The following is a 16,308-nucleotide window of genomic DNA, read 5'->3' as shown; positions in this document are numbered from 1 at the left end:
TTAGAGATTGTACTGAAAGAGAAGAGAGGCAGAGAAGTTATGGGAGGGTGCTAGAGCACAGGGCCTGGGGACCGAATGCACATTTGTCAATGGTAAGGCAATTAAAATCGGGATTCACAAGAGACCAGAATTAGAGACAGTGCAGATATCTCAGAATTGTGGGGCTGGAAAAGATTAGATGTAGGGGAGCAAGGTAATGAAGGGACTTGAAAATGTAGGTCAGCGAACAAAAGGGATAATTATGCAAGTACGGTCATGAACAGCAGAGTTTTGGATGACCAAGTTAATGGAGGATAGACTGGGAGGCTGACCAGAGGAGCTTTGGAAAAGTCAAGGCTAGAGACAACGGCATAGAGGAAAGTTACAACAGTAGGTGATGAGGCAAGGTGAAGTAATGCTAACCTTCAGAGGTGGAATAAGCAAGCTTCGTGGTAGCACAATGTCTGTGCCTTAAGCTCATTTCGGGGTCAAACTTGACAACAAAGTTTTGAACAGTTTGGTTCTGCCTCAGACAACTACTCAGGAGAGAAATGGAGTTGTTAGCTTGGGAGCTAAGATTGTAGCAGGAATTGAAAACAAAGATGATTAATACCACTGTCTAACAAGAGATGTTTTCTGCTCATCGAGCACTGGATGTCAGACAAACAGTCTGATCATTTAAGGACAGTAAAGGAGTTGAGAAAAGTGGTACTGAGACAGAGTTGCATTTCATCAGCATACATCTGCAAACTGTTGTTTTCGAATGATGTCGCTGAGAGGCACCATATAGATGAGAAATCGGACATGGCCAAGTACAACTCCTCAGGGAAGACAGTTAATAGTGCAGGATAGGGACAGAGAAGAGAAGTCATTGCAAATGAAACCCTGACTGCGGTTAGATAGATAAGAGCGGTGCCAAGTGAGTGCAGTTCCACCCAGTTGGAGGGGCATTGGAGGAGGAAGGTGTGGTCAACGGATCAAAGGTTGTAGACAGGTTAAGGATGAAGGATAGTTTACTTTCGTCAGAATTACAGACCGTCATTTTGGACTTTGTTAAGAGATGTTTTGTTACTGTGGCAGGAACTGACCCGATTGCGGGATTCAAACATGGAATTCAGGAAAAGATTAGCGCTGATTTGGAGATGACACGTTTTAAGGATTTGAGAGAAATGTGAAGTTGGAGATGGGGCACTAGTTTGCAAGGACAGTCGAGTCAGTTTTTTTGAGAAAGGTGATGCTAGTAGGTTTGAAAGAGAGGGACAGTACATAGGGAGGAACCATTAACAATATCAGCGAACCATGTGAGCCAGGAAGGGAAGATAGAAGTCAGCAGGTTAGTGGAAAGAAACATGCCTCGATATCACTCTCCCAGTGAAAGCATAATACTAATACTTTCTTTCAAAGCCACAATGATAGAAACCAGCTTAGTACAAATGGAAAACTAACATTTATAGACATGTTGAAGCACTCTTCAAAGTTCCTCTGTTTAGAGTCCAGAATTCCAGAAGTTTGGAACAGTCTCAAATAAACAGTTATATATGCACAGTTTTTAGTCCTTGTTAGCCAGTTACGTACTGAACTATAAAACACTCCCTCCATTTAACAAAGAGCACCAAACTGAATGGAGCAGGAAAGCAGTCTTGCATTGCAGTTTTTGACCTTTAGTTTTATGAATTCCGTGGAAATGTGAAACGCGTGGAAGCTATTACCAACACGTCCCCCCCTCCCTCCTGCATAAAAACAAAAGCTGGATATTCAACTGCTTGGAATTTGAAAATCAATGAGCCCATTTCCATGCTTCCAAAACTTGTTGACTCATCGGCTACCTAGCCCATGCAGGAGTACAGGATTCACACAGTGTAGATGGAGAGAGATCACAGATGGAATCACAATTCAGCCTGAGTCCACACCTATCATACCACAGCAGCAATGCGGGTCAACAATGCAGCATATAACTTTCATTGCACAGAAAAACATCTTAAATATTAAAGGAGGTAACAATAGAGACAGAATAGGAAGGAGAGAAACTAGGAGCAATGGGGGTGGTACAAGCATGATGGAAAACGCTCTTTACAACAAGTAGGGAAATACACAATGCTCATATGCTAAGGAAGTTCAAGGACAGAAGTATAGTGATAAACAGCAGTGGGCAATTGTTGAGTTTGGGAATAGATATGGAAATATGTCCATGCAGGAGTACAGGATTTACACAGTATAGATGGAGAGAGATCACAGACGGAATCACAGTTCAGCCTGAGTCCACATCTATCATACCACAGCAGCAATGCAGGTCAACAATGCAGCATATAAAGCTAGGAGACATTCCCAAAAAGCATAATTCAGGCTTTGTTTCCCAAATCAAAGTGTATATCCAAGTCAGTGCAAGCCAGTGAAGACTAAAAAGTAATAACATTCCCCCGAAATAGCCAGCAAGATCAACTCCACAGAATTCTAGAGGTGTGATGTGTACAAAAGACTATCATGGATGCTTTTCTTTTTACTAATTCACTGGATGCAAGTGTTCAGTGTTCATCGGCAATCCTCAGCAATCCCTAATCGACCTCAGGAAGTTGGTGTTGAGCCACCAACTTGAACTACTGCAGTCTGCAATGTGAAAACACTCCCACACCAGTGGTGTCAAGCAGGGAGCTTCAGGACTTCAAAATATATAATTGGTAGTCTGGCCCAATTACAAAAAAAAAGTTAAACCACAAAAATGGAGTAACTGCACTTCGCATTCTCAAGTCAAACTCTGTCTTTCAGGAGATTTAAGTTAATGCAAATTGTTAATGAGGTAACATAGTAATGTGGTACAAGTTACTTTTAAAAAAGGACCATTACTAAATAAATCGAAGTAGGTGTTTTGGAAGGATTGCGTCCCCATGTTTCTGCTGCTTTTGTAAGCATGAATACAAAATTGGCTGAGTGACAGGAAACAGTAATGGTGAATGGTTGTTTCCGTACTAGAAGAGGGTTTATACAGTGGGGTTCCCTAGGAATTGGTGTTAGGACCCCTGCTTTTTTTGATGACTTGGGTGAACAGGCACAATTTCAAAATTTTCAAGAACTTGAAAATTACGAACTGTGAGGACGATAGTGATAAATTTCAAGAGGACAGAGAAGCTGATGGAACATGTGGACAGGTAGGACATGAAATTTCATGCAGAGAATTCATTGCAGAAAAGGTCTGAAGTCAGTTTGGTAGGAAGGATGAGAAGAGGCAATTTAAAATAAACGGTACAATTTCTTTGGAATGTGCCACAGCAGAGGGACCTGGGAGTATGTGCACAAATCATCGAAGGTAGCAAGAAAGCGATTAATTAAGCATATAGAATCCTGGACTTTATAAATGGGGTGCAGAGTACAAAAGGAAGTTATGGCAACCCTCTATAGAACATTGATTTGGTCTCAACTGGAGTACTAAAACTAATCTGGTGTCACATTTCAGGAAAGATGTGAAGGCATTAGAAAGGGTGCAGAAAAGATTCTCAAGAATAGTTCCAGGAATGAGGAACTTCTGTTACATTGATTGGAGAAAATGGGCTGTAGTCCTTGGAGACGACAAGATTTGATAGAGGTGTGCAAAAATCAAAAGGGGTATGAATAGTGTGGACAGGGGAGAGATTGGTTGCGTTGGCAGAAGGATGAGAATAAAAGGATTCATTTGTGACTGGCAAAAAAGCAATAACATGATGAGAATTGTTTTTCAATAGCAAATGGTTAGGATGTTGGAAAGGCCACCCAAGAAGGTGGTGGAGGCAGAGTCAATAAATAGAAAACTGGGCGAATGGGACCAGCAGCGTTGCTCTAGCAGAGAGCTGACAAGGGCAGGACAGGCCAAATGGCCTCCTTCAATGCTGTAACCGCGAAGGTTCGAAGATTTACATCAACGGAGAAAAAACCTCAGCACCCCAAAATTGACAGTTGTGTAAAATGTTAATCCCTGCATGACCAGGGCATTCTTTTATTTTCCCAATTACAAAAAAAGTTTGACCACAAAAACTTAGTGACTGAGTTTTGCATCAAGTTAAACTTTTGACTTTCTGGAGTTTAACTGCCCAATGTTTCAATGAGGCAGCATAGCAAAGTTTTTAATTTTCCTTTTAAAAACAGGGCCATTACTAAATACAGTAAATTGTGTGTTATCCAGTGCTCAACCGGAATTACGTAGCAGGAACTTCAGATGTTTTCCTGAATAACAAGAAACAATTAACAAAGTTACCTGGAACCCATACCTGTATACCGTACTATTTAATATTTTATGTTTTAATGGACTGTTGAAGTAAACTGTTCTTTACTTCCTGAGTATTTGCATTTTAGTTCATGTTACAACAATTGCACTGTATTCAACTGGTAAATGGAACTCTTAGTTTTTAAAAAAATTTAGATTACCCAATTATTTTTTCCAATTAAGGGGCAATTTAGCGTGGCCAATCCACCTACTCTGCACATTTTTGGGTTGTGGGGGCGAAACCCACACAGACACGGGGAGAATGTGCAAACTCCACACGGACAGTGACCCAGAGCCGGGATCAAACCTGGGACCTCAGCGCCGTGAGGCGGTTGTGCTAACCACTAGGCCACCATGCTGCCCTCATGGAACTCTTAGTTAACAAGTATTTTTGATTAACTGGCACCGCCCAGTCCCAATACGTGCCAAATAATAAACATCTTGCTGTAAATCGATTTAAAACTAAGAAAGCTTTGCAAACTCATTATGGTTATCCATAACTCACCTAATCCAAATTGTTACAGCACAGGAGACCATCTGGCTCAGTGTGTCTGTGCCAGCTCTCAGTCAGTAGGAGCATTTTACTTACTGCCACTCTCCCACATTTGCTCCATACTCCTGCAAATTTTCTTTTCAAATAATTACCCAATTATCTTTTGATGGCTATGAGTGAATCTGCCTCCATCATTCCCCCATATCATACAGCTATGGTTAACCTCTTTTCCTACCACACAACTTTCACTCCTGATTATTGCAATTTTTACATTACTCTCCATTCAGCTCGACAGGAACAGACAGGAAATTGTGCATTTACAAGGGTCCGAGGAAGGGAGTGGATCATTTATCTGTTACTGATGTAGGGGTCTGCATATCCAAAACATTACTGGTCCCGACAGATTAGCAATAAGTGCTGATCAACACTTGCACTACATAGCATGCACATCAACGCAGTTGCACACATACGTGTTTTAATTTTTCTGGCTCAGTTTGCAAAGCAACAGAGTTGGTGCACGGGCTATCTTCCCGGTTCAATTCCCACTCTGCAGAATTAACTGACGACAGTTTAAGATGACAGTATACGAGCTCGCGCTGATTGACATTGGTGGCTCTGTTCTAGGGAGTGGAAAAAATCCGATCACTACCCAATGGCAACTGTGATCCCAAGTCATCTTTTAATTTCACGCTTGCATTCTTTAGAAGAGTTACACAGCTGTAAGATCCATTCTTAAAAAGTTAAACAAAGGCAGTCTCTCCAGAGAGACGCCAAGTATCAATTACTGGTGTGTGTATACATGTAGGAACTGAGCACAAGCATCCAATTGAAAGAATTAATCCAGTCACCTATACATTAATTATGTAATTATCGCTGCTTTACTACGGTTCATACAATTAGTTGCACGCTCGTGGGTGCAGAAACATATTCAATAGAGCTACAACACAGACATCAACCCGACAATATGGAAAATCACCCAGGTATGTCCAGCCCACAAAAAAAACAGGGCAAATCCCAGCCAATTAGCATTCCATCATCCTACTTTGACAATCAGAAAAGTGATGGAAGGTGTTATCAAGCAGCACTTGCGTAACAATAACCTACTCACTGGTTCTGTCACAGCAACTTGGCTCCTGCCCTCATTACAGCCTTGGTCCAAACATGGAGTAGAGTTGAACTCCAGATGTTGGGTGAGAGTTACAGCATTTGACCATAGGGTCCTGGCAAAATGGAAGTCAATGGGAACCAGGAGAGAGCTCCACAGGTTGGGGACATACCGAGAACAAAAGGAAGATAAATGTGGTTGCTGATGGCCAATCATCTCAGCCCCAGGTCATTTGCTGGGGTTCCTCAGGATAGTGTCCTAGGCCCAATCATCTTCAGTCACTTCATCAATGGCCTCGTCTCCATCATAGGGTCAGAAGTGGGAATGTTTGCTGATGATTGCACAATGTTCAGCACCATTTGTAACAACATTCAGACTTGGGCTGATAAATGGCAAGTTACATTTGTGCTACAGAAATGGCAATAACCACCTCCCAAGAGAGACTCTAATCATTGCCCCTTTGACATTCAATGGCATTACTGTCACCAAATCCTCTATTGTCAACATCCTGGGCTTACCATTTACTGCAAACTGAATTGGACCAGCCACTTAAATACGGTGGCTACAAGAGCAGTTCAGACAGGGAATTGTGGAGAGTAACACCTCCTGATTCCCCAAAGTCTGTCTATCACAAGGCACAAGCTAGGAGTGTGACTGAATACTCCCCACTTGCCTGGATACGAGTAGCTTCAACAACACAAGAAACTGAACAATATCCAGGACAAAACAACCGGCTTGATTGGTAGCCCATCCATCAACTTAAACATTCATTTCCCTCCACCACTGATCCACATTGGCAGCAGTGTGTACTATATGCAAGATACACTGCAGAAACTCACCAAGGCTCCATCAACAGTACCTTCCAAACCCATAATTATTACATGAAATATACAGTGCAGGAGGCAGCCATTCGGCCCATCAAGTCTGCACCGGCCCACCTAAGCCCTCACTTCCACCCTATTCCCGTAACCCAATGACCCATCCTATCCTTTTTTGGTAACAAAGGGCATTGATCATGGCCAATCCACCTAACCTGTACATCTTTGGACTGTGGGAGGAAACCGGAGCACCTGGAGGAAACACACGCAGATACGGGGAGAACGTGCAGACCCCATACAGACAATGACCCAGCAGGGAATCCAACCTGGGACCCTGGCGCTGTGAAGGCACAGTGCTGCCCGAAGGTTAACACCTAGAAGGGATGGGGCAGCAGATACAATGGAAACCTACCACCTGCAAACTCCCTTCCAAGTCACACACCCGGATTTGGAACCATATCACCATTTCTTCACTGTCATGGGATAAAAATTCTGGAATTCCTTTCTCAGCTGCACCAGTGTGCCTGTACCAGGTGGACTCAGTGGCTCAAGAAGTTGGCTCACCAACACCTTCTCAAGGGCCATTAGGGCAGGTAACAAATTCTGGCTTTGCCAGTGACACACATCCCATGAAAGAATAAAAGTTAGCCTCATTGCAGGTTTTGCATTATAAGACAGGGGATAATGGGACCTTCATTTTGTGTTGGTCATTTCGCTTCCAGCTGGTGTAGCAATACAAGGCAAAAATGTCAAATGGGAGATGCCTAGTTACATCTTTTGGAGAAGGATAAGTGCAGGCATATCATTGAAAAATAAAATAATTCGCTTACATGTCAATCAAAATATGCAAAGACCACACATGTCACTGAGATATACTAGACTTATAGATGCCTCTTTTGTGCTGGTTAGTCGAATTGTTATTTGCCGCTTTAGAACTGATCCCAAAACAAATGGGGGGGATTTTTAAACAATTAACTAAGGCTCCTGCTCACTCTCTAACACACCCTATTGCGTGTAGAGACAGTGCAGGAGTCCATTCGGCCCCTCAAATCTGCACAGACGCACCAAAAGATCACTACCTCCCCCGTTCTATCCCCGTAACCCAATCTAACCAGAACATCTTTGGACACTAAGCAATATTTTAGTATGGCCAATCCACTTAACCTGTACTGTGGGAGGAAACTGGAGCACCTGGAGGAAACCCCTGCACAAACGAGGAGAACATGCCAACTCCACACAGGCAGTCACCAAAGGCCAGAATTGAACCAGGGTCCCTAGTGCTGTGAGGTAAAGGTAAAGTTGCCATAGTCCCAGATGTCCATAGACTGCTTTCCCATTTCCCATCACAGATATCTTCAATACCTCGTTTCTCCGCTCAGAGGTCCCTACCTGCTTCAAGAAGAGCACCATAATACCAGTACCAAAGAAGAACAAGGTAGTGTGTCTCTACGAGTACTGACAGGTAGCCCTGACATCTGTTATCATTAAATGCTTCGAGGGGCTAGTCATGTGATGGATCAACGCCAGCCTCCCAGATGGTCTCGATCCATTGCAGTTTGCCTACCGCGGCAACCGATCCACAGCAGATGCTATCTCTCTGGCCCTGCAATCAACTCTTGTACATCTTGACAAAAAGGACACCTACATCAGACTGCTGTTCATAGACTACAGCTCCGCCTCCAACACCATTATCCCAACAAGACTAATAAACAAACTCTGCAACCTTGGAATTGATCCCGCCCTGTGCAGCTCGATTCTCGACTTCCTCACCAATAAACCGCAATCTATCTGGATAGGTAACACCATCTCCTCTACAACAGTCCTCAACGCCAGGGCCCCGCAAGGATGCATGCTCAGTCCAACACACGACTGTGGCAAAATTCAACTTCAATTCAATATATACATTTGCAGATAATACAATTGTGGTGGGTCGTATCTCAAACAAGAGAAGGGAGATAGATCACTTAGTTGCATGGTGTATCAAAAACAACCTCTTGGAAAGACCAAGGAACTGCTCAACTTCAGGAATTGTAGCACAACACCACAACCCCCGTCCTGGTCCATTCACGTTAACGCAACAGTCAAGAAAGCCCAACAACCTCTCTACTTCCTACGGAAGGTAAAGAAATTCGGCATGTCTGCATCGATTCTCACAAACATCTACAAATGTGCTGTACCGAGCATCCTAGCCGGCTGCATTACAGCTTGGTATGGCAACTGCTTGGCCAAAGATTGCAACAAACTGCAGAGTGTGGTGAACTCAGCTCAATGCATCACACAAGCTTGCCATCCTCCCATTGATTCTGTCTACACTTCCCGTGGCCTCAAAAGGTAGACAGCATTGTCAGCGATCCCTCACACCCAGGCTTTGCCCTTTTCCAGACCCTTCCATTAGGCAGAAGATACAAAAGTCTGAAGACCCACACATCCAGACATAGGAACTGCTTCTTCCCCACAGTTACTAGACTCCTTAATGATTCTCCTTCGGACTGATCTGTTCCCTGGAAGAATACTATTCACGACACCATGGCTGCTCGTTTGACCCTTCTTCCGCACTGTAACCAATCACTATTTGTTGATGTACCATTGTCAATGTACTCTGTACATTCCCTTGGCTGCTGAAAAATACTTTTCACTGTACTTCAGTAGATGTGACAATAAATATCAATCAAATTACCTCAAACATTCTTGGACAGTGTTTTTCCATCCTTTTTGCCCGGGACCCATTTTTACCAACCGCCATCCAACGGGACCCACACAGGCCTCTTCACGACACACCATTTTTGCTTACCTTTTAATGTGACAGGTGAGCTTGCTTGGTCCTCACAATCTCACTTTGTCATTCAATGTTATATTTCTGCTAAGGACTTCAGCTGATGATTTAAGATCTCACTGTATTCATTGAAAAAAAAAGAGGTTTGTCCTCAAACTCGTTGTGCGTAGTCTTCAAATGCCTTTGAAGTTTTTGAGGGGTTTAATCTTTCATTTGCTATTACTTCCCTGCATATAACACACATCAACGTTGCATCCTGATTTGCAGGGGCACAATTAATAAATCCACATCTCACCCCACAGCACAAGTGTTGGAGGTGGGTGGTGTGGTCAACGCGTCAAAGGTTGTGACACTAATAAAGATTACTATATTTTAAAAGATATTCAAATGCCTAAATGTGCTTTCGCACTTAATTGTATTAGCCACAGCATTTTTATGGCCGCAGGAATAATATGGATAGGTGCTGACTGCAGATGAAATAAAGAACGATATTCAGTAGCATTCTCGAAAGCTGTGCCAGATGCAACTTTGAAGCATTTAAAAATGTTACACTTCAATTACAGGATGATGTGGCACATTTATCTAACATACAGTTAGAGGTTTTAAGCCAATTAGATTTCATATATCCAGTTTCCATACTGCATAATCACTACTTTCTAAATAATTCACCCAATAACAATTTCTTCGTATAATTCGCAGTTGAAATTTTTTTCTAAAAATACCAGCACAGCAACGAATTGCAAATAAAGCAATGGATTGAAGCATGAGAAAAATTGATTTGAAATGTGTTTGGCAGATAAGTTGCTTTAGAGATTCCTGAAGTTCTTGGGGAGTACAATTAGATAACACTAAACTGTGAACAAATACTATAGGTTTTATAGTATCACACAAATAAAATATTACCTGTACCAGTATATAATGATCCTGAGGTGCTAATCAGGTTATCAGAGAATCCCTACAGTGCAGGAGGCCATTCCGCTCATCAAGTCTTCACCAACCCTCTGAAAGAGCACCCTCACCAGGCCAACTCTCCCGTAACTCCACCTAATCTTTTTGGTTCTAATGTTCAATTTAGCCTGACCAATCCACCTAACCTGCACATCTTTGAACTGTGGGAAGAAACCCATGCAGACACAGGGGGAATGTGCAAACTCCACAGTTACCCATGGTTGGAACTGAACCCAGGTCCCTGAGGCAGTAGTGCGAACCTTGTGCCTAGTGCTGCACAAAATCAGGTTGTAACCCGATTTTGCCTAGAGGGGATTTTGATTTACTTTATGTTATGGAAGTTAAATGTAGTTCACAGTTAACACACAGGAACAGACACGTTTACCCAGAATGAGCTGCAAAAGAAATGGTAAACAAAATGACTTACTCTCACAAACAAGATCAAGAGATGACAATGGCAAATCATCTAGCATTCTGCAAATTTTGCATCTTTAACATTTGAATGATTTTGATTTTTGTTCAAAGGTACCCTGTAGCATATATGGTTTAAGGGATAACAGTCAATTATTTCTCACATATCATTTTGATTGGGTGGAGGGGGTAAGGAACTAGGAAGGGTGTAGTGTTGAGCAATTTCTCACTCAATGGAATAGCATTAATTAACAGTCCTGTAACCAATCACAGACAGGGACCCAAAGAAGCCAACCTTGTCTATGATGCCAATCAGTTTCAGAAAAAGTTTTAGCTTATGGAACCTAGACCAGTTGGAATGAGGCAGGAATCTAGCTTTCAAAATGTTAGCGCACATTAAATTGTCCTTTAAAAAAACTATTGCTAACCAACTGAAATCTTTGCTGGTTCCCTATTTCTTCATTAGGTCTCTGGGGATGTTCATCTCTGGAGACGTTCATGATGCCTGGCTCAAACCAGAGATAACAACTTGCATCAGATGTACATTGGATACAAAGTTCTGCTTTGGCAGTTGACTTACTATCCTGCAGTTTTGTAAACTTTTCATGTAGAAATGTTTCTTTTACAATAATTATATTTTGAAGCACAAGGGATTATTTCTGGATTCTCACTATCTTTCATACAACATGTTAAAGTCTGAATAAAACCTGACTTCCATAACCTGGAATCCTGGCCTAACTGAAGCACTGGTTCTGTAGCCCTTGTATTTCACAACAGATCTTAATTTTTCAATGATGGCTGGCAGGGTAACTGAAAATATCTTTACAGTGAATTATACAACTTGCTTGTTTACAATTTCTTCAGAATTAGCTCTTCATACATTAAGAAAAAAATATTTGAAATTCTCTTTTTCCCTGATCTAAAGTTCTGATTGAGACAGATGACAAAACTAATAACCATTTTTCCAAAGATAGGTTCATTTTATTGATATTTCTGTCAGACTCCTTCAGATTCCAACTTTGAAAAGATACTTTCCTGGGTGAAAGAGCATACAGCCCTTAACTTAAGGTATACAAAATAAAAGGCATGGATAAAGTAGACATGGAGCAGATGCTTCCTCTTGTGGGGCATTCTAGAACGAGAGGTCAGTCTTAGGATAAGAGGTAGCAAATTTAAAACGGAGTTGATGAGTAAGTAACTACTTCTCACAAAGCGTTGCGAGTCTACGGAATTCACTACCCCAGAATGCGGTGGATGCTGGGACAGTGAGTAAATTTGAAGAGTTAAGACAGATTTTTAATTGGTAATGGGTTAAGGAGAACGGTCAGGACGTCGAATTACGGCCAGGATGAGATCAGCCATGATCAAATGGTGGAGGAAACACGATAGGCCAAATGGCCTAATTCTGCTCCTACATCTTATGAATTTATGAACTCCAACACCACTGCTTGCTTTAGAGCTTAATTTAACCCAAGCGCTCATCTTTTTGACTCATCTCAGATTGGGTAATACAGCTATCTGTAAAGACAAAACCACTCACTTAACTATTATTACTAATTAAGATACTATTTCTAGCTCCAATCCACCTCTAGTATTTCACCTTGTGCTAAATACATTAAACTGTATGTTATCCAGCACTCTAAACACCAGAATTTTCTACTGAGCAAATCACTTTCCCAACCGGAAGCAATTACATGTTACCCAGAAGCCGTCATGTGTACAGCACTATTTTATACTTTAAAAAAAATTTTTCCATAAATTTAGAGTACCCCCCAATTATTTTTTCCAATTAAGGGGCAATTTTAGTGTGGCCAATCCACCTACTCTGCACATTTTTGGGTTGTGGGGGGCGAAACCCACGCAGAAACTGGGAGAATGTGCAAACTCCACATGGACAATGACCCAGAGCCGGGATCGAATCTGGGACCTCAGCGCCGTGAGGCAGCTGTGCTAACCACTAGGCCACCATGCAGCCCACGCTATTTTATACTTAAGAGTAAATGTTGAAGATTAGAAATAAAAGGTACACTGATCTTTACTTCCTGAGTACTTATGTATTAGTTCATTTTGCAAGATATATTGGTGACCTCCATTGGTAAATGGTATTCTCCATTTACTGGTATTTACCAGACACCATCTCTTCCACTCCCAGTTATCCCTCCAGCAACTTACTTTTGGAATTACAAAATCTTGAATTACACTTCTGGGCATTTCTAGTCATTAAAATAGTCAAATATTGAAAATTTCACAGTCCCATTAAATGCCAGTCTCGTGACAAGACTTCTGTTTGCTGTTAAACAAATTAATCTAAGTGCTTTACTTGATGACCCAAAAACGTAGATGAAATGCAGTGCAGCTTCATGAAAGGGAAGGGGCCCACCTTTTATGGAGGGTAGCGTTAATAAAACAAGCAGCATTACGTCCAATTGGTACAATTACAAAGCACCAGGTGATTTTTGGACCAGGAATATGTCCCTTCTGGGAAAAACAGCAGGAAATCAATTCATAAACACTTCATAAAGTTGTTGAAAACGTCAGTGGCAAACACCTAATAATAATGAACACACTGTTAATAATATAAACTTTCTTCGCTACATCTACAAACACTCAAACGGTTTATAAAGAGTGATCCATTGTCAATTTGTCTCCCAGTCAATTAACTAATATTCCATCAAATACTATGAGACAGAAATTAATGAATTACCTTTCAGCTGATCGACCACCACACTCTGGGTGCCAACCCTCTCAAGCACTTTCCCATCCTCCTTCTGATAACGTTCATCCAAGTACTTGGCCGTAACTTCGGAAAGGTGGACCTTTCCGGCCACCCCGAGCTGTTCCATCAAATTGGCCAAATTAACATCGTTGGACCAAACATCAAACTTGAAGCGTTTCATTCCCAAAATGCCGCATAGGACAGTGCCCGTGTGCACCCCGACCCTCATGTTAACCATTTCTTTTTTCTCCTGGCAGAACTGTTCGATTGCCTGGATCATGCCCAGTCCCATCTCAATACAACAATACGCGTGATCGGAGCGGGGCTCAGGGCAGCCAGCCACACAGTAGTAGCAGTCGCCCAAAGTGCTTATCTTCTCGCAGCCGGTGCCTTCGCAGAGACGGTCGAAGCGTCCGAAAAGGTCGTTGAGAAGGCCGACCAGCAGGTGGGCGGATTTGTTGGCACTCATCTTGGTGAAGCCCACGATATCCGCGAACAGGATGCTGACGGGCTCCATGCGCTGCATGGTGAAGGGCCTGAAGATTATGTGCGCTCTCTGGATGGAGGTTTTCTTCTTCTTGCTTTTCGGACTGGAAGTGGAATAACGCTTAAAGGAGTTCTCGCTCTCATCGTCCCCTTGCTTCATCAGCTCGTCCGCCACCATCCTGGGCATAACCGAGTGAATCATGCGTTCCTTCAGAGCTTTTTCCACTTCCAGGTCCTTGCCGTGCATGATGGACTGGCCCACTTTCAGGAACGTGGTGCGGGAGCGTACCTGCGACATGGTGAAGAGGTGGATGCCCACAGCATGGACACAGGCGTGTAGGAAAAGCTTGGCCAGAGCCTCCAGTAGCAGGTGTTGAACGGAGTCCGACGGCTGGGGCCACTCCGCGCTGCCCAGGTGATAGCCCAATACTTCGAAGAGCAGCGAGTAAGAGACGCCGAAGAGAAAACAGAGGTATAGGGGCAGCGGCATGACGGTGTAGAGCAGCAGCAGTACCTCCACGCAGATAGAGAAACTCCCGACGGGCGACAGGTAACTCCAGCAGAGAGAAGGGGCCCGACTGTCGTTCCCGCTACAGCCCAGGCTGCTGCTTCTGCCTGCCTGGAAGCGGGTAGCCAGGGACAAGGCGAAGACCAGCAGCGTGAAGAGCAAAGAGATTCGGACGTAGTGGTGGGAGTAGAGTCCGCTGAAGGTGACCGCCAAGAGGCCAACGCAGCACAGCATGAAAAGCAGGGTGGGCGCCAGGAAAGCAACCCCCAGAGCCTGGTCCACCTCCCTCACGCTGCAGCCGAAGTAGATGGCCCAAAGTAGCGCGGCCACCATGAGGTAGAGGAGCGCGTACCTGAAGCGGCGCTGGGTCTGCGGGAAGCAACGTTCCAGGCACGCGTCCTCCAAGTTCCGCGAATCGAAGGCGGGGTCCCACCACTTGCCCGACGCCCGCTCGAAGAGCTGAGGAAACTTGCGGCGGCGGCGACGCCGTGGACTGCGGGCCGCTCGCTTGGCTGACTCCCCCGAGCTGCAGCTGGACGAGATGCTGTACTTGATGGGCCCTGGGCCTTGGTGCTGAGGAGCCCCCGCCTCCTCCTCCTGCTGCTGCTGGCTGTTGTGGCTCTTGATTTTGACAGCAACATGATTGCAGTCTCCGCTGGCGTCGCAGTAAACCTCGGTGCCGCGCAACTGCTGGGCCGCCATGTAGAGTGTCCGCGACCCGCCGGGGACTGTGGTGGCAGCCGGAGTCGGCGCCCCGCCGCTAATACTCTCGCCGTGTTGTGCTGTGTAGTGTACGGCCGCTCACTCGCTCCATCCACCATTTCCGCCGCGGCCGGGACTGAGGGGAAAGGGGGAGGGAGCTCTCATCCGGGAACTCGTCGCCAGAAACTTCGCTCATGCGCAGGCGCGCGCTGTCTGCTCCTTCAGTCAAATAAAATCCCAACTGCCAACGGGCATGGTCACGTGATCCATCCGCGCGCCTGAGCCTCCAGTACGCAAGCGCCGGCACAGGGAGGCGGGAAGGCGCTAAATGTGAAGAGATTGAGGCGAAGTAGTGGCTGAATAACAAACTGCACCGTCAGAAAGGTAAAATAAGTTCGTCATTTAGCGTAGAACTCATAATTCAATGGGATAAGTCCATCATTTAAAAAATGGAGATTTTTACAATAGTATCACGGATGAAGGCTTTATTTACATGGAGAGACTTGGGTGGGTTATCCTTTGAGCAGAGAAGGTAAAGTGGACATTTGTTCGAGGTGTTCAAAATCATGAATGAGTTTAATTGACAGGAGGTCAATAATCAAGAGATATGTAAGGAGCAGAACGTTTTTAATAGTGAGCTGTTGCGACCTGTGGTACGCAGGGCAGTGGAAGTCGATTGAAGCCAATGGGAAACAGGGAAAACTCCTGGTTGGAGTCATACCTAGTACAAAGGAAGAAGGTTGTGATTGTTGGAAGATTATCCGTCCAGACCCAAGGGGGGTGATTCTCCAAGCCCCGGGCCGGAGAATCGCCGCAACCGTGCTTATCAATCACAGTAGGCATCACTCCAGCCTGCGATCCAGCTATATCATTACCCAAGATAAACTGTGGGCGCGATTCTCCCACACAGGGAGAAATCGTAAGGCTGGCGTCAAATCCGGGCGGGTTTGACGCCAGCCCCCACCTCCCTGACCGGGAACCGATTCTGGTCCCCGGTTGGGGCTAGCATGCCGCCGCCGTAAACTCCAGCATCGTTTGCGCCGGCTGACGCGTCATATGACGTCAGCCGCGCATGCGCGGATTGGAAGACTCCAAACCGCGCATGCGCGGATGACATCATCGCGCATTTGCGCGAAAC

At 44.3% G+C, this 16,308-nt stretch overlaps 1 protein-coding gene across 3 annotated transcripts in view; it reads right to left on the bottom strand.

Moving 5' to 3' along the window:
• The window catches only part of adcy9 (adenylate cyclase 9), a 156,542-nt gene extending 141,191 nt beyond the window's left edge, over nucleotides 1-15,351 (bottom strand). For 2 of the 3 annotated variants that reach the window (XM_038819433.1, XM_038819434.1), the window contains exon 1: nucleotides 13,463-15,350. In XM_038819433.1, the coding sequence (XP_038675361.1) occupies nucleotides 13,463-15,170 (1,708 nt within the window). In that variant the 5' untranslated portion in view covers nucleotides 15,171-15,350. Of the gene's footprint in view, nucleotides 1-13,462 lie in introns of all 3 variants that reach the window. The other variant, XM_038819435.1, reaches the window with a different exon arrangement.
• Between the last annotated feature and the right edge of the window lie 957 nt (nucleotides 15,352-16,308).

Source organism: Scyliorhinus canicula, chromosome 15 (assembly GCF_902713615.1).
Source record: "Scyliorhinus canicula chromosome 15, sScyCan1.1, whole genome shotgun sequence".
Lineage (NCBI taxonomy): Eukaryota > Metazoa > Chordata > Chondrichthyes > Carcharhiniformes > Scyliorhinidae > Scyliorhinus > Scyliorhinus canicula.
This window is presented reverse-complemented; position numbering and strand designations above follow the sequence as displayed.